At 47.0% G+C, this 22,435-nt stretch overlaps 1 protein-coding gene across 1 annotated transcript in view; it reads right to left on the bottom strand.

Annotated features, from left to right (window-relative positions):
- The window catches only part of KDM3A (lysine demethylase 3A), a 280,805-nt gene that overhangs the window by 120,086 nt on the left and 138,284 nt on the right, over window positions 1-22,435 (bottom strand). The window contains exons 19-20 of the mRNA XM_069204391.1: window positions 18,874-19,045; window positions 14,246-14,336 (exon numbers count right to left, since the gene is read on the bottom strand). Of these exons, the coding sequence (XP_069060492.1) occupies window positions 14,246-14,336; window positions 18,874-19,045 (263 nt within the window). The remainder of the gene's footprint in view (window positions 1-14,245; window positions 14,337-18,873; window positions 19,046-22,435) is intronic.

The following is a 22,435-nucleotide window of genomic DNA, read 5'->3' as shown; positions in this document are numbered from 1 at the left end:
ACACCAGCAGCTCAGGGCCGGTCAGGTGCAGAGTTCAAAGTGGTGCCCAAAACACAGACTTCAATGGAGAAGGGGGTGCCCCGGTTCCAGTCTGCCAGCAGGTAAGTACCCGCGTCTTCGGAGGGCAGACCAGGGGGGTTTTGTAGGGCACTGGGGGGGACAAGTCCACACAAAAAGTACACCCTCAGCAACACGGGGGCAGCCGGGTGCAGTGTGCAAACACGCGTTGGGTTTTCAATAGGTTTCAATGGGAGACCAAGGGGTCTCTCCAGCGATGCAGGCAGGCAAAGGGGGGGGGGGGGGGCTCCTCGGGGTAGCCACCACCTGGGCAAGGGAGAGGGCCTCCTGGGGGTCACTCCTGCACTGGAGTTCCGATCCTTCAGGTCCTGGGGGCTGCGGGTGCAGGGTCTTTTCCAGGCGTCGGGATTTTAGAGTCAGGCAGTCGTGGTCAGGGGGAGCCTCGGGATTCCCTCTGCAGGCGTCGCTGTGGGGGTCAGGGGGGACAACTTTGGTTACTCACAGTCTCGGAGTCGCCTGGGGGTCCTCCCTGTAGCGTTGTTTTTCCACCAGTCGAGTCGGGGTCGCCGGGTGCAGTGTTGCAAGTCTCACGCTTCTTGCGGGGATTGCAGGGGTCTTTAAATCTGCTCCTCTGGAAACAAAGTTGCAGTCTTTGTTGAACAGGGCCGCTGTTCTCGGGAGTTTCTTGGCCTTTTGGAAGCAGGGCAGTCCACTGAGGATTCAGAGGTCGCTGGAGCAGTTTTCTTCTGAAGGAGGGAGACAGGGAGACAGGCCGGTAGGGCTGGGGCCAAAGCAGTTGGTGTCTCAGTCTTCTCTGCAAGGGTTTTTCAGCTCAGCAGTCCTCTTCTTCGTAAGTTGCAGGAATCCGAGTTCCTTGGTTCTGGGGAGCCCCTAAATACTGAATTTAGGGGTGTGTTTAGGTCTGGGAGGGCAATAGCCAATGGCTACTGTCCTTGAGGGTGGCTACACCCTCTTTGTGCCTCCTCCCTGAGGGGAGGGGGGCACATTCCTATCCCTATTGGGGGAATCCTCCATCTGCAAGATGGAGGATTTCTAAAAGTCAGAGTCACCTCAGCTCAGGGCACCTTAGCGGCTGTCCTAACTGGCCAGTGACGACTCCTCGTTTTTCTCATTATCTCTCCTGGACTTGCCGCCAAAAGTGGGGGCTGTGTCCAGGGGGCGGGAATCTCCACTAGCTGGAGTGCCCTGGAGCATTGTAACACGAAGCCTGAGCCTTTGAGGCTCACTGCTAGGTGTTACAGTTCCTGCAAGGGGGGGGGGGGGAAGGTGTGAAGCATCTCCACCCAGAGCAGGCTTTTGTTTCTGTCCCCAGAGAGCACAAAGGCCCTCACCACATGGTCAGAAACTCGTCTCTCAGCAGCAGGCTGGCAGAGACCAGTCAGTCCTGCACTGAACAATTGGGTAAAATACAGGGGGCATCTCTAAGATGAACCCTGTGTGCATTTTTTAATAAATCCAACACTGGCATTAGTGTGGGTTTATTATTCTGAGAAGTTTGATACTAAACTTCCCAGTATTCAGTGTAGCCATTATGGAACTGTGGAGTTCGTTTTTGACAGACTCCCAGACCATATACTCTTATGGCTACCCTGCACTTACAAGGTCTAAGGTTTTGCTTAGACACTGTAGGGACATAGTGCTCATGCACCTATGCCCTCACCTGTGGTATAGTGAACCCTGCCTTAGGGCTGTAAGGCCTGCTAGAGGGGTGACTTACCTATGCCACAGGCATTGTGAGGTTGGCATGGCACCCTGAGGGGAGTGCCATGTCGACTTAGTCATTTTCTTCCCACCAGCACACACAAGCTGGCAGCAGTGTGTCTGTGCTGAGTGAGGGGTCCCTAGGGTGGCATAAGACATGCTGCAGCCCTTAGAGACCTTCCCGGGCATTAGGGCCCTTGGTACATGGGGTACCAGTTACAAGGGACTTACCTGGATGCCAGGGTTGTGCCAATTGTGGAGACAATGGTACATTTTAGGTGAAAGAACACTGGTGCTGGGGCCTGGTTAGCAGGGTCCCAGCACACTTCTCAGTCAAGTCAGCATCAGTATCAGGCAAAAAGTGGGGGGTAACTGCAACATGGAGCCATTTCTTTACAGTTACCCCCTGACTTTTTGCCTTTGCTGATGCCAAGTTATGATTTGAAAGTGTGCTGAGGCATGCTAACCAGGCCCCAGCACCAGTGTTCTTTCCCTAACCTGTACTTTTGTTTTCACAATTGGCACACCCTGGCATCCAGGTAAGTCCCTTGTAACTGGTACCCCTGGTACCAAGGGCCCTGATGCCAGGGAAGGTCTCTAAGGGCTGCAGCATGTCTTATGCCACCCTGGGGACCCCTCACTCAGCAAAGACACACTGCTTGCCAGCTTGTGTGTGCTGGTGGGGAGAAAATGACTGTCGACATGGCACTCCCCTCAGGGTGCCATGCCAACCTCACACTGCCTATGAAGTATAGATAAGTCACCCCTCTAGCAGGCCTTACAGACCAGTACAGGCTTTGTTACTAGCCAGAGTGACAAAGGCACTCTCCCCATGTGGCCAGCAACATGTCTGGTGTGTGGCAGGCTGGCAAAACTAGTCAGCCCACACTGGAAGTCGGGTATGTTTTCAGGGGGCATCTCTAAGATGCCCTCTGGGTGTATTTTTACAGTAAAATGTACACTGGCATCAGTGTGCATTTAGTGTGCTGAGAAATTTTATACCAAACTTCAGTTTTCAGTGTAGCCATTATGGTGCTGTGGAGTTCGTGCATGACAGACTCCCAGACCATATACTCTTATGGCTACCCTGCACTTACAATGTCTAAGGTTTTGCTTAGAAACTGTAGGGGCATAGTGCTCATGCACTTATGCCCTCACCTATGGTATAGTGCACCCTGCCGTTAGGGTTGTAAGGCCTGCTAGAGGGGTGACTTATCTATACCTATAGGCAGTGTGAGGTTGGCATGGCACCCTGAGGGAAGTGCCATGTCGACAGTCATTTTCTCCCCACCAGCACACACAAGCTGGCAAGCAGTGTGTCTGTGCTGAGTGAGGGGTCCCCAGGGTGGCATAAGACATGCTGCAGCCCTTAGAGACCTTCCATGGCATCAGGGCCCTTGGTACCAGTTACAAGGGACTTACCTGGATGCCAGGGTGTGCCAATTGTGGAGACAAAGGTACAGTTTAGGGAAAGAACATTGGTGCTGGGGCCTGGTTAGCAGGCCTCAGCACACTTTCAAATCATAACTTGGCATCAGCAAAGGCAAAAAGTCAGGGGGGTAACCATGCCAAGGAGGCATTTCCTTACAATCTCCATGCGAGTATAGTGAGTGTGTTGGAGAAGGCAATGGTGGTGAGCTATTGTGAGGAGGTGAAAAAGAGCTGTGGAGAAGTAGGGAGAGATGCTGGTTTCTCCGGTTTCTGAACCTTTGCTGGTGGTTGAGCAGAGTCTAATTCCTCTTGAAAGGCCAGCTTTCTTTAGTCTTTAAAGGAGGTGCAGTCAGAATTCTACCAGTCTCTTTATTTATATAGATTCTTGATTGTCTTTCATCCATAACCTCCAACATTGGCTCAGTCTCTTCTTCCGAAGCATTGTGAGATTCTTGCATCAGCTTCGAGATTTAAGTTTACTCGAAAGTCCTTGTTCCTCTGTGTATGAGGCTATTTTCGGTTCCGAAGTTTGAATCTTTTTCGGTCTCGCAAATGAAGTCGCCTTTTTCGGTGCCGAGCATGAAGATCGGTCGCCGACAGTCTTTTTTCGGGCCGATCCGTGGCCTTCCGGCAGTGGTGCACCCAAGGCCTTCCGATTGTTTTTTATATATGGGCAGACGTACTCACGTGCTGGCTAGCAGTGATGAGTCTATCATCTTCCGATTCTTGCTCGGAGTCGGTGTCTGCACCTGCTCTTCCTCCATGACGTTGAGATGTTCAGTGCTTTTCGACACCATTTCTAGTCTTTGGGCCCTGGGATATCTCAAGGTCTTCTTCGATCTAAACTATCGACAGGCTTTGCAATCTTCTTCTCGATGGTCCGGAGAAAAGCACAAATTAAAACCAGATGTTCGTCTGTATATGGGAAATTTGCGTGGCACCAAGGGTAGAATCGAAATGGAGTCCGACCCATCAGGCTTTCCACGCGGTAGGCTTGAACAGACCTGTCGGGCGCATGCACCCCAAATGGCAACAATTTGATTCCGACAGTACTACCAGTTCGATGCTAGATAGAAACGCGATCCAAACAATACCAACGGATTAAATAGGTTTTCTAAGGTTTTTCCGATTCGAAATCTCGGAGCGAGAGGAAACCCGCCCGAACCAGACAGTGGAAAGAAAACAATCTAACTATGGAGTCAATGCCCATGCGCACTGTAACAGAGAGGAGTCGTCACTCGATCCCGTGACTCCGAAAAGACTTCTTTGAAGAACAACAACTTTTAACACTCCAAGCCCAACACTAGATGTTGGGAGAGCTATGTGTATCTGCAGCTACACATGTCATCGAACATATATAAGTACTACATACAATTTTTATACATACATATATACTGTTTATCATATATATATGTGATGGGGTCCCCGCACATGGTCGGGAGTATTCAGTGCTTATGACTGAGTATTCCCCTGAAGAAGAACCAGGATTACAGGCAAGTAACTTATCCTTTTATAGTAGGCCTGGCTGAAAGCTTCTAATAGTATATATAACATATAATTTTAGTGAAATGAAAGGGCTTGAACCTAAAAAGAACGAACAGTTTGATATTGAAAATGTCACTTACCCAGTGTACATCTGTTCGTGGCATCAGTCGCAGTAGATTCGCATGTTCTGCAATAGCTCGCCATCTGGTGTTGGGCCGGAGTGTTACAAGTTGTTTTTCTTCGAAGAAGTCTTTCGAGTCACGGGACCGAGTGACTCCTCCTTTTGTCTCCATTGCGCATGGGCGTCGACTCCATCTTCGATTGTTTTTCCCCGCAGAGGGTGAGGTAGGAGTTGAATTGTAGTAATAGTGCCCATGCAATGGAGTGACTAAGTATGCACCTATTTAAGGTTGAGATGATACATATATAAATAATTGAAGGTAACTTCCAAACTGCTACAGGCTCCCGGGGAGGCGGGTGGGCACATGCGAATCTACTGCGACTGATGCCACGAACAGATGTACACTGGGTAAGTGACTGTAAGGAAATGCCTCCTTGGCATGGTTGCCCCCTGACTTTTTGCCTTTGCTGATGCTATGTTTACAATTGAAAGTGTGCTGAGGCCTGCTAACCAGGCCCCAGCACCAGTGTTCTTTCCCTAACCTGTACTTTTGTATCCACAATTGGCAGACCCTGGCATCCAGATAAGTCCCTTGTAACTGGTACTTCTAGTACCAAGGGCCCTGATGCCAAGGAAGGTCTCTAAGGGCTGCAGCATGTCTTATGCCACCCTGGAGACCTCTCACTCAGCACAGACACACTGCTTGCCAGCTTGTGTGTGCTAGTGAGGACAAAACGAGTAAGTCGACATGGCACTCCCCTCAGGGTGCCATGCCAGCCTCTCACTGCCTATGCAGTATAGGTAAGACACCCCTCTAGCAGGCCTTACAGCCCTAAGGCAGGGTGCACTATACCATAGGTGAGGGTACCAGTGCATGAGCATGGTACCCCTACAGTGTCTAAACAAAACCTTAGACATTGTAAGTGCAGGGTAGCCATAAGAGTATATGGTCTGGGAGTTTGTCAAACACGAACTCCACAGCACCATAATGGCTACACTGAAAACTGGGAAGTTTGGTATCAAACTTCTCAGCACAATAAATGCACACTGATGCCAGTGTACATTTTATTGTAAAATACACCACAGAGGGCACCTTAGAGGTGCCCCCTGAAACTTAACCGACTATCTGTGTAGGCTGACTAGTTTTAGCAGCCTGCCACAAACCGAGACATGTTGCTGGCCCCATGGGGAGAGTGCCTTTGTCACTCTGAGGCCAGTAACAAAGCCTGCACTGGGTGGAGATGCTAACACCTCTCCCAGGCAGGAGTTGTCACACCTGGCGGTGAGCCTCAAAGGCTCACCTCCTTTGTGCCAACCCAGCAGGACACTCCAGCTAGTGGAGTTGCCCGCCCCCTCCGGCCGGGCCCCACTTTTGGCGGCAAGGCCGGAGAAAATAATGAGAAAAACAAGGAGGAGTCACTGGCCAGTCAGGACAGCCCCTAAGGTGTCCTGAGCTGAAGTGACTAACTTTTAGAAATCCTCCATCTTGCAGATGGAGGATTCCCCCAATAGGGTTAGGATTGTGACCCCCTCCCCTTGGGAGGAGGCACAAAGAGGGTGTACCCACCCTCAGGGCTAGTAGCCATTGGCTACTAACCCCCCAGACCTAAACACGCCCTTAAATTTAGTATTTAAGGGCTACCCTGAACCCTAGAAAATTAGATTCCTGCAACTACAAGAAGAAGGACTGCCTAGCTGAAAAACCCCTGCAGAGGAAGACCAGAAGACGACAACTGCCTTGGCTCCAGAAACTCACCGGCCTGTCTCCTGCCTTCCAAAGATCCTGCTCCAGCGACGCCTTCCAAAGGGACCAGCGACCTCGACATCCTCTGAGGACTGCCCCTGCTTCGAAAAGACAAGAAACTCCCGAGGACAGCGGACCTGCTCCAAGAAAAGCTGCAACTTTGTTTCCAGCAGCTTTAAAGAACCCTGCAAGCTCCCCGCAAGAAGCGTGAGACTTGCAACACTGCACCCGGCGACCCCGACTCGGCTGGTGGCGATCCAACACCTCAGGAGGGACCCCAGGACTACTCTGATACTGTGAGTACCAAAACCTGTCCCCCCTGAGCCCCCACAGCGCCGCCTGCAGAGGGAATCCCGAGGCTTCCCCTGACCGCGACTCTTTGAACCTAAAGTCCCGACGCCTGGGAGAGACCCTGCACCCGCAGCCCCCAGGACCTGAAGGACCGGACTTTCACTGGAGAAGTGACCCCCAGGAGTCCCTCTCCCTTGCCCAAGTGGAGGTTTCCCCGAGGAATCCCCCCCTTGCCTGCCTGCAGCGCTGAAGAGATCCCGAGATCTCTCATAGACTAACATTGAAAACCCGACGCTTGTTTCTACACTGCACCCGGCCGCCCCCGCGCCGCTGAGGGTGAAATTTCTGTGTGGACTTGTGTCCCCCCCGGTGCCCTACAAAACCCCCCTGGTCTGCCCTCCGAAGACGCGGGTACTTACCTGCAAGCAGACCGGAACCGGGGCACCCCCTTCTCTCCATTCTAGCCTATGTGTTTTGGGCACCACTTTGAACTCTGCACCTGACCGGCCCTGAACTGCTGGTGTGGTGACTTTGGGGTTGCTCTGAACCCCCAACGGTGGGCTACCTTGGACCAAGAACTAAGCCCTGTAAGTGCCTTACTTACCTGGTTAACCTAACAAATACTTACCTCCCCTAGGAACTGTGAAAATTGCACTAAGTGTCCACTTTTAAAACAGCTATTTATGAATAACTTGAAAAGTATACATGCAATTTTGATGATTTGAAGTTCCTAAAGTACTTACCTGCAATACCTTTCGAATGAGATATTACATGTAGAATTTGAACCTGTGGTTCTTAAAATAAACTAAGAAAAGATATTTTTCTATATAAAAACCTATTGGCTGGATTTGTCTCTGAGTGTGTGTACCTCATTTATTGTCTATGTGTATGTACAACAAATGCTTAACACTACTCCTTGGATAAGCCTACTGCTCGACCACACTACCACAAAATAGAGCATTAGTATTATCTATTTTTACCACTATTTTACCTCTAAGGGGAACCCTTGGACTCTGTGCATGCTATTCCTTACTTTGAAATAGCACATACAGAGCCAACTTCCTACAGTGACATTTTCAGTTCGATGGCATCTGTCGCTGTAGATACGCATGTTCTGCATAGACTAGTAAGCAGTTATTTCCCCAAAAGCGGTGGATCAGCCTGTAGGAGTGGAAGTAGTTTGAAATAATGTCCTTAATACGGCTTGACCTACTGTGGCTTGTTGTGCGGATAACACGTCTACACAGTAGTGCTTGGTGAATGTGTGAGGCGTAGACCATGTGGCTGCCTTACATATTTCTTGCATTGGGATGTTTCCTAGAAAGGCCATGGTAGCACCTTTCTTTCTGGTTGAGTGTGCCCTTGGTGTAATGGGCAGCTGTCGTTTAGCTTTAAGGTAGCAGATTTGGATGCATTTAACTATCCATCTGGCTATACCTTGTTTTGAAATTGGGTTTCCTGCATGAGGTTTTTGAAATGCAATAAAGAGTTGTTTAGTCTTTCTGATGTTCTTTGTTCTGTCAATGTAATACATCAATGCTCTTTTGACATCTAATGTATGTAGTGCCCTTTCAGCTACGGTATCTGGCTGTGGAAAGAACACTGGAAGTTCCACTGTTTGATTTAGATGGAACGGTGAAATAACCTTTGGCAAAAATTTAGGATTGGTCCTTAGGACGACTTTATTTTTGTGTAGTTGTATAAAAGGTTCCTGTATAGTGAACGCCTGAATCTCGCTTACTCTTCTCAGGGAAGTAATGGCGATGAGAAATGCCACCTTCCAGGTTAGGAACTGTATGTCGCAGGAGTGCATGGGTTCAAAAGGTGGACCCATAAGTCTAGTTAGGACAACATTTAGGTTTCATGAAGGAACAGGTAGTGTTCTTGGTGGTATAATTCTCCTAAGGCCCTCCATGAATGCTTTAATGACTGGTATTCTATATAGGGAAGTTGAATAGGTAGTCTGCAGGTATGCAGATATTGCTGCAAGGTGAATCTTAATGGAAGAGAAAGCTAGGTTAGATTTTTGTAAGTGAAGCAAGTAACCCACTACATGTTCTGGAGTTGTGTGTAATGGTTGTATTTGATTAATATGGCAGTAGCAAACAAACCTCTTCCATTTACTTGCATAGCAGTGCCTGGTGGATGGCCTTCTTGCTTGTTTTATGACTTCCATACATTCTTGGGTAAGTTGTAAGTGCCCGAATTCTAGGATTTCAGGAGCCAGATTGCTAGATTCAGCGATGCTGGATCTGGGTGTCTGATCTTTTGGTTGTGCTGTGTCAACAGATCTGGCCTGTTGGGCAATTTGATGCAGGGTACCACTGATAGGTCTAGCAGCGTTGTGTACCAGGGTTGCCTTGCCCAAGTTGGTGCTATCAATATGAGTTTGAGTTTGCTTTGACTGAGTTTGTTTACCAGGTAAGGAAGGAGAGGGAGAGGAGGAAAAGCGTAAGCAAATATCCCTGACCAGTTCATCCATAGGGCATTGCCTTGGGATTGTTTGTGTGGGTACCTGGATGCGAAGTTTTGGCATTTTGCGTTCTCCCTTGTCGCAAACAAGTCTATCTGAGGTGTTCCCCAGAGTTTGAAATAAGTGTTCAGAATTTGGGGGTGAATTTCCCATTCGTGGACCTGTTGGTGATCTCGAGAGAGATTGTCTGAGAGTTGATTTTGTATCCCTGGTATAAACTGTGCAATTAGGCGAATTTGGTTGTGAATTGCCCAATGCCAAATTTTTTGTGCTAGCAGGCTTAACTGCGTGGAGTGCGTCCCTCCCTGCTTGTTTAGATAATACATTGTTGTCATGTTGTCTGTTTTGACGAGAATGTATTTGTGAACTATTATTGGTTGGAAAGCTTTTAGTGCTTGAAAAACTGCTAGAAGTTCTAGGTGATTGATATGCAGTTTTGTTTGATGTACGTTCCATTGTCCTTGTATGCTGTGTTGATCGAGGTGTGCTCCCCACCCTGTCTTGGAAGCATCTGTTGTTATTACGTATTGTGGCACTGGGTCTTGGAAAGGCCGCCCCTTGTTTAAATTTATGTTGTTCCACCACAGAAGCGAGAGGTAAGTTTGGCGGTCTATTAACACCAGATCTAGAAGGTGACCCTGTGCTTGAGACCACTGTGATGCTAGGCATTGTTGTAAGGGCCTCATGTGCAGTCTTGCGTTTGGGACAATGGCTATGCATGATGACATCATGCCTAGGAGTTGTAATACCATCTTTGCCTGTATCTTTTGTGTTGGATACATGCGTTGTATGATGGTGTTGAAATTTTGAATTCTTTGTGGACTTGGAGTGGCTACTCCCTTTGATGTGTCTATTATGGCTCCCAGGTATTGTTGTACCTTGCGTGGCAGAATTTTGGATTTTGTGAAATTGACGGTGAACCCGAGTTTGAAGAGGGTTTGTATGATCTGATTTGTGTGATTTGAGCACTGTATGAACGAATGGGCCTTGATTAGCCAGTCATCCAAATATGGGAACACATGTATTTGCTGCCTTCTTATGTGTGCAGCGACTACCGCTAGACATTTGGTAAAGACTCTTGGTGCGGTTGTTAATCCGAAAGGCAGTACCTTGAATTGATAATGTATTCCTTTGAATACAAACCTTAGGTATTTCCTGTGCGATGGGTGTATTGGTATATGGAAATAAGCATCCTTGAGGTCTAAAGTTGCCATGTAGTCGTGCAGTTTTAGCAATGGCAATACTTCTTGTAGTGTGACCATGTGGAAGTGGTCTGATTTGATGAAAGTGTTCACTACTCTGAGGTCTAGGATTGGTCTCAGCGTTTTGTCCTTCTTTGGTATCAGAAAGTACAGTGAGTAAACTCCTGTGTTTATTTGTGTGTTTGGCACTAATTCGATTGCATTCTTTTGCAATAGTGCCTGCACTTCTATCTCCAGGAGATTGGAATGGTGTGTTGTTAAATTTTGTGCTTTTGGTGGTATGTTTGGAGGGAATTGTAGAAATTCTATGCAATAACCATGTTGGATAATTGCTAGAACCCAAGTGTCTGTAGTGATTTCCTCCCATGCTTTGTAATAATGACCTATTCTTCCCCCCACTGGTGTTGTGTGGAGGGGGTAAGTGACATGTGAGTCATTGTTGTGTAGTAGGGGTTTTGGGGCTTTGAAATCTCCCTCTATTTCTAGGGAATTGCCCTCCTCTATATTGTCCCCGAAAACCTCCTCTATACTGTCCCTGGTAAGTGGACGGTGTTGCTTGTGAGGTGCTGGCTTGTGTGCTTTGACCCCGAAACCCCCCTCGAAAGGGCGTTTTACGGAATGTGCTGTAATTCCCTCTGCTCTGCGGGGAGTAGAGTGCGCCCATGGCTTTGGCAGTGTCCGTATCTTTTTTGAGTTTCTCAATCGCTGTGTCCACTTCTGGACCGAACAGTTCTTTTTCATTAAAAGGCATATTGAGAACTGCTTGTTGAATCTCTGGTTTAAATCCAGACGTTCGGAGCCATGCATGCCTTCTGATAGTTACAGATGTATTAATTGTCCGTGCAGCTGTATCTGCAGCGTCCATGGAGGAACGTATCTGGTTGTTGGAGATGGTCTGTCCCTCCTCAACCACTTGTTTTGCCCTATTTTGGAAGTCTTTGGGCAGATGTTCGATGAGATGTTGCATCTCGTCCCAGTGGGCTCTGTCATAGCGCGCAAGTAGTGCCTGGGAGTTCGCGATGCGCCACTGGTTTGCAGCTTGTGCTGCGACTCTCTTACCAGCTGCATCAAACTTGCGGCTTTCTTTATCTGGGGGTGGTGCATCTCCAGATGTGTGAGAGTTGGCCCTTTTCCTAGCTGCTCCTACAACAACAGAGTCTGGTGGCAGCTGTGTTGTGATGAAAACCGGGTCCGTAGGAGGCGGCTTATACTTTTTTTCCACCCTTGGTGTGATTGCCCTACTTTTGACTGGGTCCTTAAATATGTCTTTAGCGTGCCGGAGCATACCAGGGAGCATAGGCAGGCTTTGGTATGAGCTGTGGGTGGAGGAGAGTGTGTTGAACAAGAAATCATCCTCGACCTGTTCTGAGTGGAGGCTTACGTTGTGAAATTGTGCTGCTCTAGCCACCACCTGAGAGTACGCGGTGCTGTCTTCTGGTGGAGATGGTTTTGTAGGGTATGCCTCCGGGCTGTTATCTGACACTGGGGCGTCGTATAGGTCCCATGCGTCCTGATCTTGGTCACCCTGGCTCATGGTGGTGTGAGCTGGGGAGTGTGATGGCGTTTGTGCTGGTGAAACGTTAATTACGGGCGGAGGAGAGGGTGGTGGTGTAACTCTTTTCACCACTTTTGGTTGTGGTGCTTGTTCCGTCTGGAACTCCAACCTTCTCTTTCTCCTAATGGGGGGAAGGGTGCTTATTTTTCCTGTCCCCTGCTGAATGAAGATACGCTTTTGCGTATGGTCCACATCAGTTGCTTGTAGCTCTTCCTCAAACCTATGCTTTTGCATTTGGGAGGTTAGCGAGTGCTCTTCTGTATAAGAGCCTGAAGCTGGGTCGCTTGCAGTTTGTTTCGGCATCGAAACTTTGTCTGCGTGTTTTTTCGGCTCCGAGGTGACTTTTTTCCTTTTCGGGGCCGAAACCTCTCGGCGTCGATCTGTTTCGGTGCCGCTGTCTCGGCGTCGAGCCGTGTCCACACCGGCATCTCGGTGTCGAGGCTTGTCTCCAGCACTTTCTCGGTCCCGAGAAGGCTGCGTGCCTGTGTCTCGACCGGAGTCGGACGATCTCGGCACTGTTTGGGCCTTTTTCGGTGCCGAAGGTCGGTCACCGAATTTATGGGTCGAGCCATGGCCTGGTGGCAGTGGCGTCCCCTGGGCCTTGTAAATGTTTCTTTGTGTGGTTTTCGACGTCTTACTCACGGTTTGTGTATCGTCGAATCCTTCGGAGTCTGAGTCTTGGATCGAGAAGGTACCTTCCTCTTCTTGTTCCTCGAACTCCCGTTGGGCTGTCGGTGCGGACGCCATTTGAAGTCTTCTGGCTCGACGGTCTCGGAGTGTTTTTCGGGACCGGAACGCACGACAGGCCTCGCAGGTGTCTTCGCTGTGCTCAGGTGACAGGCACAGGTTGCAGACCAAGTGTTGGTCTGTGTAGGGGTATTTATTGTGGCATTTGGGGCAGAAACGGAACGGGGTCCGTTCCATCGGCGTTCTTCAGCACGCGGTCGGGCCGACCAGGCCCCGACGGAGGATCGAAAAACTACCCCGAAGGGCACCGGAGCTCTTCGATCTTCGATGCGGTGTGGAATCTAAGTACGCCGATCCCGAACGCAACAATACCGACGAAAATCTTCCGAAATTAACTAATTTTTTCCGTTCCGAAACTCGGAGCGACAGGAACACGTCCGAACCCGATGGCGGAAAAAAAACAATCGAAGATGGAGTCGACGCCCATGCGCAATGGAGACAAAAGGAGGAGTCACTCGGTCCCGTGACTCGAAAGACTTCTTCGAAGAAAAACAACTTGTAACACTCCGGCCCAACACCAGATGGCGAGCTATTGCAGAACATGCGTATCTACAGCGACAGATGCCATCGAACATATATATATATATTTTTTTTTAATTAACATAGCCCATCTACAACAATCCAGGGCTAGGTGATTTACTAAGGTGCACGCCTTGCCACAGAGCTGAAAGCTGAAAGGGGTTATGATTAAAATACACTTGCAAGGCACTGCTACTTTTGGAATGAGACACAGCCAAAGTTATCCAGGTAGAAACAGACCCCTATTAGCAGGTAGGGCCTCCCATGTACAAATCTAAAAGATTGAAGAAAAGGAGTACAAGTGGAGGCCCTATTGCAGATTGTATGGTAAGTGAACTCAAACTAAACAAGCGTTTGGCCTCATCAAGTGTACATTGTATCCAAAACAAATGAATAAACACTAAATTGAGGTGGCCCAGCAGTTCAGACATACTAGACCTGGCACAGCTGCGCACATGTGGCCAAGTAAAAGGACATCACTCAGTGCAAGACAGCCATTGGATGTTGCGGAAGACAACCAATGAATGAAGCAGTCTCACCCATATGGAAGTTGAGGAAGAGCGTGGTGATGTTTAAAAAAAAAAAAAAACATCAACTAGTGATGAAATCAAGGCTAGCATGAAAAACTACAGATGTCTCCAGGTCACACTTAACTAGCTAAGTTAGTGTCTCCAGGGAAAGAGGCCCTTTCTAAACTTTGCCAGCGCAAAGTACCTTTATACAGCTGTGACGTTACAAAGACTGCCTCATGTAGCTAACACCATTACGACCACCAATGGGGCAGATCGGGACAAATTTTCCCAGCCTCAACAAAGAACCATCTTCTAGCTGGCAACGGTGGTGAAGGAGAATGAGAAAGAGGAGGGGAAAGAGAAAGGGGTGAGGGGGACCTAATATCTCATTTCCAAAGCAAGCGAATGCCTTCTTGAAGTTTTACCTTGATGGCATCATGTCTCTGAAATCTTCACCAGGAGGCCAATCTTTAAGCTTTAACACCATAGGATCTCCTTCTTTAGATTTAAGACGACCTAAAGTAAACAAATGAAATGTTAAGCCTAGCTGGCCAAAACACAAGCTTTGTAAACTAAAGACAATCAGTGGCAGTTCCTTTTAACGGGCAATGCCCTACTTTTCTGCCCCATTTATTTTCTATTATGCCAAACATGAACAATATATTATTCCATTTTTATTTTTTTTATATCAAAAAGGAAAAAAGCCATCCTCTTTCAGGAGCAGCAAGTGCCTGTCTGGTGGCTCAGGTGCACAAAGACACCTGCACTAGCCTTCAGAACGGCTGGAGAAGTCGGATCCCTGCTATTGGGGCCCTAGGATGCTTCTGTGCCTCCACCATTCATGACATGCTAAGCGTCACAGCTAGAGGTAGAGGTAGACCTGGGCAGCGCAGGCTTAATCCCTGCAGTGCACTCGCTACACAACAAGCAACCTATCAACCCACCATTTACCAACTCGTCATAGGATTGGGAAAGGGTGGTATGAAAGGGAAAAGACTGAAACCTGATCACTGCAACTACACAGGTTTGAGGTTTCAGTTTCATAATCGAGGTCAGGAAGCAGAAAGGAGCAAAAGTCCCAACAGAACCTGCACAAAAAAAAAGAAAAAAAAAAAAAACTTGTGCATGCATACGAGTAAGAGTGTATTGTTTAGGGGTACGAGGGGGTGCAGGAGAAAGCGTGTGCATGTGGGAATGTGTGAGTAAAAGAGGAAGAATCAGTGGAGGGAGTCACGTGAGTAAGACTGAGGACAGGAAGAATGGGTGTGATAAGAATTAATGCTATTGAGGGTGGGGGTGGGATATGACCGGTAGTGTAACCAAGTGTTACTGTGTGTAACAGGGGTGTGGAATTTATTAAAATATCTACTTGTCCAGGGGACAGGTTGCTTCTCAAATCTACTTGTCCTGTAAAAAGATCTACTTGTCCCTTTGGTGCCATGTAGTGTGGCGACAAATTATGGCCGCAATTAATAGCCTCTCTGATTATGCCAGGGCTACTACCATAGTAGTGCTTGAATACTTGCAGTTTCAATCCCTACTGTAGCAATTTCCTTATTTTGCCACCTTTCTGCAGATCTGCATACTGGGGCTGGAGGAAGCAGTAAGCAATAGTTCCAGGGCTGGAATGCCTTTGAGTCTGCAAACCTACTAACCTGCATGTTTTAAAGATTTTTACCAGCTTCTCTCTAAAATTTTCCCATAATAAGAAAGGTTGGACATTTACTCCTGCAAATGGCAGAATTAGAACTTCTTCCAGGGTTGGGAAGAAAGTGGTTAGAGGGAAAATGAACTTGCAAATGCTCAATAGATTTTCACATGAGCAAATCTACACATCGTATTTAACCCATGCTAAAATACAGTTCACAAATATTTTACAGGGGTACGACATATACCATGGGTGCACTTTTGTGACTTTCTTAAAGAATTTGGGGCCACATGTAGGTAGGTTCAGATTTGTGACCTGCAAATTGCGAGTCGCAAATCCGAATGTAGGATGGTGTCCTTGACACCATCTGTGATTCGCAAGGGCTTCGCAAATGCCCACCTCATGAATAATCATGAGATGGGTCGCAATTTGCGACCCCTTCGCGAGTGGTGGCCTGCTGGAGACAGCAGACCACCATGTCTGTGACTGCTTTTCAATAAAGCAGTTTTTTTGTAATGCAGCCCGTTTTCTTTAAAGGAAAACGAGATACACAACAAAAACGAAAAATGAAACGTTTTAGTTTCATTTTTTCAGAGCGGGCAGTGGTCCGCAGGACCACTGCCTGCTCTGAGAAAATGTTTGCAGTGACATTCACAATGGGGAAGTGGTCCCATGGGGATCCCTTCCCTTTTGCGAAAGTGTTAGCACCCATTTGAAATGGGTGCAAACTGCGATTGGTTTGCGCCCGCGTTCGCGGTCACAAAACAATCCTACATTGCACTGCGAGTCGCAATTAGGAAGGGAACACCCCTTACTAATTGCGAGTCGCAAACCCGTTTTGTGATTCGGTAACCAGGTAACAATCGCAAAACTGGGCTTGTGCATCGCAATGTGCTTTTTGCACGTCGCAAACAGCGAAAGTCGCTGTTTGCGACATGCAAAAAGCTACCTACATGTGGGTCTTGGTCCCTAATTAGGTCTGGTGTTAACGAAGACATTTTGTTTTTATTAAACTTCTATTTCTCTCTCTTTCGGCTGGCTTTACTGTGAGTGATCGCATTCTGCTCTTCCACAAGGAGCATATTGCCACACAAAGTAGTTTTGTTCAGTGTCGGGAACTACAGTGGCAATCAGTGACGTAACGAAACTGGAGGGTGCCCCTTTGCAAAGAACATGGAGGAGCCCCCTCTCCAGACTCACTCAGGGCAGGTGCTGTGCTGAAGGGGCCCCCTGGAGGTCGGCTGCGGGCCTTTGTTATGCCGCTGGTGGCAACGTGTGCTTTTAGAGTTCAAAAACCTTTTAGAGGGTTTTGCCAGTGTTTGTTACAATGTTGAGGGCCTGGTAGCTCCCACAACAATAAAGTATTACAAAAGCCATGTCAAAACAAGACACGCATTGATGAAACTAAAAGACTTATAAAAATATGTCAGATCAGTTGGCTTTGTCAGTGTTTGTTTTTCATGCTTCCCATAATCGTGTTGAAAATGGTTACACTGATTTTCCATTAGAAATTTTTTGGGAAATACTAGCATGCATCAGCACATTTTACTAAATGACAATTTGCATATAACCAGAGAGCATTCTGGGAGCATTATACTTAGCCTCTTAGTCTAAACTTTTCAAACGTGTGTACACGTTTTTTTTTTTTTTTTGTACTGGAACCAACGTCAGTAGTGAAGTGTGACCTTAAAACATTTATTTACAGCACTCACCCTAATAATGAACGCTTTCAAATAATGAACCATAAATACAAGTTCGAACAGCTTTATCTTTTGGAAACACATTACCTCAACTGCAGAGAGTTCCACTCTCTGTAAACAGGCAGCCAAAGGGTTTGTGCTGCAGGGGGTTGGGCCTACTTGTCCCAAGGACAAAGTAAACATAAAAACTTGTTGCCCTTGACCCCAAACCAGATGTCTCGGGCGATAGGAATTCCACATCCCTGGTGTAAGATTGAGCAAGTCTGAGTCAGAACGAGACAAAGTGAGAATCAGGGACACTGGCTTTGTCACGGAATTGAGTGTGAATTATTGATTCATTCAGTCTCGCCTAGTCTCAGAGGGAGATTGAGAATGAGTGAGACCAAGTTAGTGAGTCAGAGAATTATCGAGTTACAGAATGAGTCAGAATTAGTAGGACTAAAAGGAGTCAGAGTGAGACTGAGAGGGGCTAGAGTGAGATTGACAGACTGAGCTACTGAGAATGAGTAAGAGTCCATGAATGAGTTGGTATTAGAATGAAAAATTGAGTGAGCGAGCCCAAACCACTGTGAAGTCTGGTTATCTCACTGGAATTAGAGACAAAGTACACGCCACCACTTAAGTCACCAGCCACTTCGACTACATACTCTAAAACTGCGATCAATCCTTAAAGAACTAATTACAAACTTCAGTTATAAAGCACACTTCAACCAACACAAACAATGATCCAATACCAGGCATTGGAGGGCCAGTGAATTGTCCAGGTTACATGCAAAATAACAAAAGCCTAGACGTTGCTCACTAAGCTATTTCATGGTGACTCGAGATCCCAGATTCTTAAACAGAAATTGAAACTGACTAATTCCACAAATCAGAAGCAAACAATTATACTTTCCAGAAATTGCACCCGAGATCGAATTTCTGACTGAGGGCACTGAGCTAATATGGCAGATCTGCAGCTTTAAGTTTACTTTTAGTACAGCAAATTTGTAGCCATGCAAAACAAAATACACCCACAACCTTTGACATTTTGCTGAACGTTATGTTACAATCTTCTTACAAACAATGGAGATGGAACTCCAATCTGCACCCATAGGGATATTAATCCATTGTAGGTAAGTTGACTATTTGATAGTGGACAAGTATCCACCTCAAAGAACAAGGCCACCACCTGCTGGATGTCACCAATTAAACATGAGCTCAATCCCTAGTAAAGTGACACAAAGCCGTCAGGCTTAGCTCAAAAACAACTTTCATAGTATTTAACGCATAAACTGTAGAAAAAGCCATACAAAACACAAAATTCAATCAGACACTATTGATCTGGCCGTCAGATATGTTTTCCCACAGGTCTAACTGAAGCCCTTGGGGGGAAAAAATAAAAATCATAAAAAATTCCATACTTTCCCCACAGGAGTACACTTCTTTAACATTCATACTTTGGAGGCATTGACTAATTGGGTGTTATTTAACTACTTTTATCAGTGTTTTTCCTGGATATGTGAGAAGAATAAAAGTTTAATTCGAAACCTACAAAAAACTAAATAGAATGCTTGCATACATAGCAGGTCTTGCACGAACAACTGCCAAGGAGTACTCAGTGTGGAAGTCTGTTACCAGAACCATAACTATCTTGGTCACCACACTTCCTTGGAATGTACAATCAAATCATTTCATTCTCAAAGAATAAATTATTTCAGCTTACGTGAAATATCTTCAAATCCTTCCCAGAACTCTCCCACAAAGGCTCCTGTGATAATGGCATTGGTCCTGCAGTTCACAAGATCAACTTCCTGATCTCCAAACTCACGGCAGAAGGATTCAGGGTTCCAGAGATCCGCATTCAATTTGTGATGCACCCCAGACACCATCACAGGCTAGACAGTAGTAAAATAAAAAATTTAAAAAATAAAATAAAAAAAGAGAAGAACAGTGGAGTATGTTACCATGTCAAGGTAGGCATTCACTTGAAAAAAAAGGTAAGAAAAGGAATGTGTTTCGTACCCTGTAAGCATCTGTTTGTGACATGTACAGCTGTAGAGTGACTACTCCTTTCGGTGATAATGTTCATCGACTCCACTGCTGAATTGTTCTACCGCAAGCAGGTGCAAAAGGAGTGTAGAGAATGTGTAAGTAATGCCATGCTAATGGCGTTGCAACTGTTTGGAAAAGAGTACGAAGCACTGCCTGACCGACACTAGCTTTCTGTCATGCTAAAACATCCACACAATGTTTGGTGAAGGTGTGTGGAATGGACCATATAGCTGCCTTAATGTGTCAGCTATGAGAATATTTCCTAAAAAGGACATGGTTGCTCCTCTTTTCCGTCGAGTAGTGTGTGCTCTGGAAGGAACAAGTAACAGTCTTTTAGCCTTACATAGCAAGTTTGAACGCATTTTGCTATCCACCTGGCTATGCCTGATTTGGATATAGGGTTGCCTCTGTGAGGTGGTGAAAAGGCGACAAAAAAAGTCACTTAGACTTTCTAAAAGTTTTAGTTCTATCGATGTAGACCATAAGTGCTCTTTTAATATCTAATGTATGAAATGCCCTTTCCGCAACAGTCTGTTGGGGGGAGGGGGGGAACCACTTGGTCTTTATGTATTTGGAAGAAGTGTTCTTTTAAGGTTAGAGCCTGGAGCTCACTAACATGTTTAAGTGAAGTAATGGAGACTACAAATGGAACTGAAGGCATGAGTGTAGAGGTTCAAATGGGGGACCCATGAGTCTTGTAAGTATGATTACAAGATTCCAGGAAGGTGCTGGGGGAACCCTTGGTGGAACATCATTTTGGAGATAAGCACCTATTGCAGCTGTAAGCATATGAAAGTGAACACTAATCTAGCCTTTTGTAAGTGAAGTAGGTGGTAGGCTGTAGGAAGTTGGCTCTGTATGTGCTATTTCAAAGTAAGGAATAGCATGCACAGAGTCCAAGGGTTCCCCTTAGAGGTAAAATAGTGGTAAAAATAGATAATACTAATGCTCTATTTTGTGGTAGTGTGGTCGAGCAGTAGGCTTATCCAAGGAGTAGTGTTAAGCATTTGTTGTACATACACATAGGCAATAAATGAGGTACACACACTCAGAGACAAATCCAGCCAATAGGTTTTGTTATAGAAAAATATCTTTTCTTAGTTTATTTTAAGAACCACAGGTTCAAATTCTACATGTAATATCTCATTCGAAAGGTATTGCAAGTAAGTACTTTAGGAACTTCAAATCATCAAAATTGCATGTATACTTTTCAAGTTATTCACAAATAGCTGTTTTAAAAGTGGACACTTAGTGCAATTTTCACAGTTCCTAGGGGAGGTAAGTATTTGTTAGGTTAACCAGGTAAGTAAGACACTTACAGGGCTTAGTTCTTGGTCCAAGGTAGCCCACCGTTGGGGGTTCAGAGCAACCCCAAAGTCACCACACCAGCAGCTCAGGGCCGGTCAGGTGCAGAGTTCAAAGTGGTGCCCAAAACACATAGGCTAGAATGGAGAGAAGGGGGTGCCCCGGTTCCGGTCTGCTTGCAGGTAAGTACCCGCGTCTTCGGAGGGCAGACCAGGGGGGTTTTGTAGGGCACCGGGGGGGACACAAGTCCACACAGAAATTTCACCCTCAGCAGCGCGGGGGCGGCCGGGTGCAGTGTCGAAACAGGCGTCGGGTTCGCAATGTTAGTCTATGAGAGATCTCGGGATCTCTTCAGCGCTGCAGGCAGGCAAGGGGGGGGTTCCTCGGGGAAACCTCCACTTGGGCAAGGGAGAGGGACTCCTGGGGGTCACTTCTCCAGTGAAAGTCCGGTCCTTCAGGTCCTGGGGGCTGCGGGTGCAGGGTCTCTCCCAGGCGTCGGGACTTTGGATTCAAAGAGTCGCGGTCAGGGGAAGCCTCGGGATTCCCTCTGCAGGCGGCGCTGTGGGGGCAGGTTTTGGTACTCACAGTATCAGAGTAGTCCTGGGGTCCCTCCTGAGGTGTCGGGTCTCCACCAGCCGAGTCGGGGTCGCCGGGTGCAGTGTTGCAAGTCTCACGCTTCTTGCGGGGAGCTTGCAGGGTTCTTTAAAGCTGCTGGAAACAAAGTTGCAGCCTTTCTTGGAGCAGGTCCGCTGTCCTCGGGAGTTTCTTGTCTTTTCGAAGCAGGGGCAGTCCTCAGAGGATGTCGAGGTCGCTGGTCCCTTCGGAAGGCGTCGCTGGAGCAGGATCTTTGGAAGGCAGGAGACAGGCCGGTGAGTTTCTGGAGCCAAGGCAGTTGTCGTCCTCTGGTCTTCCGCTGCAGGGGTTTTCAGCTGGGCAGTCCTTCTTCTTGTAGTTGCAGGAATCTAATTTTCTAGGGTTCAGGGTAGCCCTTAAATACTAAATTTAAGGGCGTGTTTAGGTCTGGGGGGTTAGTAGCCAATGGCTACTAGCCCTGAGGGTGGGTACACCCTTTTTGTGCCTCCTCCCAAGGGGAGGGGGTCACAATCCTAACCCTATTGGGGGAATCCTCCATCTGCAAGATGGAGGATTTCTAAAAGTTAGAGTCACCTCAGCTCAGGACACCTTAGGGGCTGTCCTGACTGGCCAGTGACTCCTCCTTGTTTTTCTCATTATTTTCTCCGGCCTTGCCGCCAAAAGTGGGGCCTGGCCGGAGGGGGCGGGCAACTCCACTAGCTGGAGTGTCCTGCTGGGTTGGCACAAAGGAGGTGAGCCTTTGAGGCTCACCGCCAGGTGTGACAATTCCTGCCTGGGGGAGGTGTTAGCATCTCCACCCAGTGCAGGCTTTGTTACTGGCCTCAGAGTGACAAAGTGTAGGAAGTTGGCTCTGTATGTGCTATTTCAAAGTAAGGAATAGCATGCACCGAGTCCAAGGGTTCCCCTTAGAGGTAAGATAGTGGCAAAAAGAGATAATACTAATGCTCTATTTTGTGGTAGTGTGGTCGAGCAGTAGGCTTATCCAAGGAGTACTGTTAAGCATTTGTTGTACATACACATAGACAATAAATGAGGTACACACACTCAGAGACAAATCCAGCCAATAGGTTTTTGTATAGAAAAATATCTTTTCTTAGTTTATTTTAAGAACCACAGGTTCAAATTCTACATGTAATATCTCATTCGAAAGGTATTGCAGGTAAGTACTTTAGGAACTTCAAATCATCAAAATTGCATGTATACTTTTCAAGTTATTCACAAATAGCTGTTTTAAAAGTGGACACTTAGTGCAATTTTCACAGTTCCTAGGGGAGGTAAGTATTTGTTAGGTTAACCAGGTAAGTAAGACACTTACAGGGCTTAGTTCTTGATCC

This window comes from Pleurodeles waltl, chromosome 1_2 (assembly GCF_031143425.1).
Source record: "Pleurodeles waltl isolate 20211129_DDA chromosome 1_2, aPleWal1.hap1.20221129, whole genome shotgun sequence".
Lineage (NCBI taxonomy): Eukaryota > Metazoa > Chordata > Amphibia > Caudata > Salamandridae > Pleurodeles > Pleurodeles waltl.
This window is presented reverse-complemented; position numbering and strand designations above follow the sequence as displayed.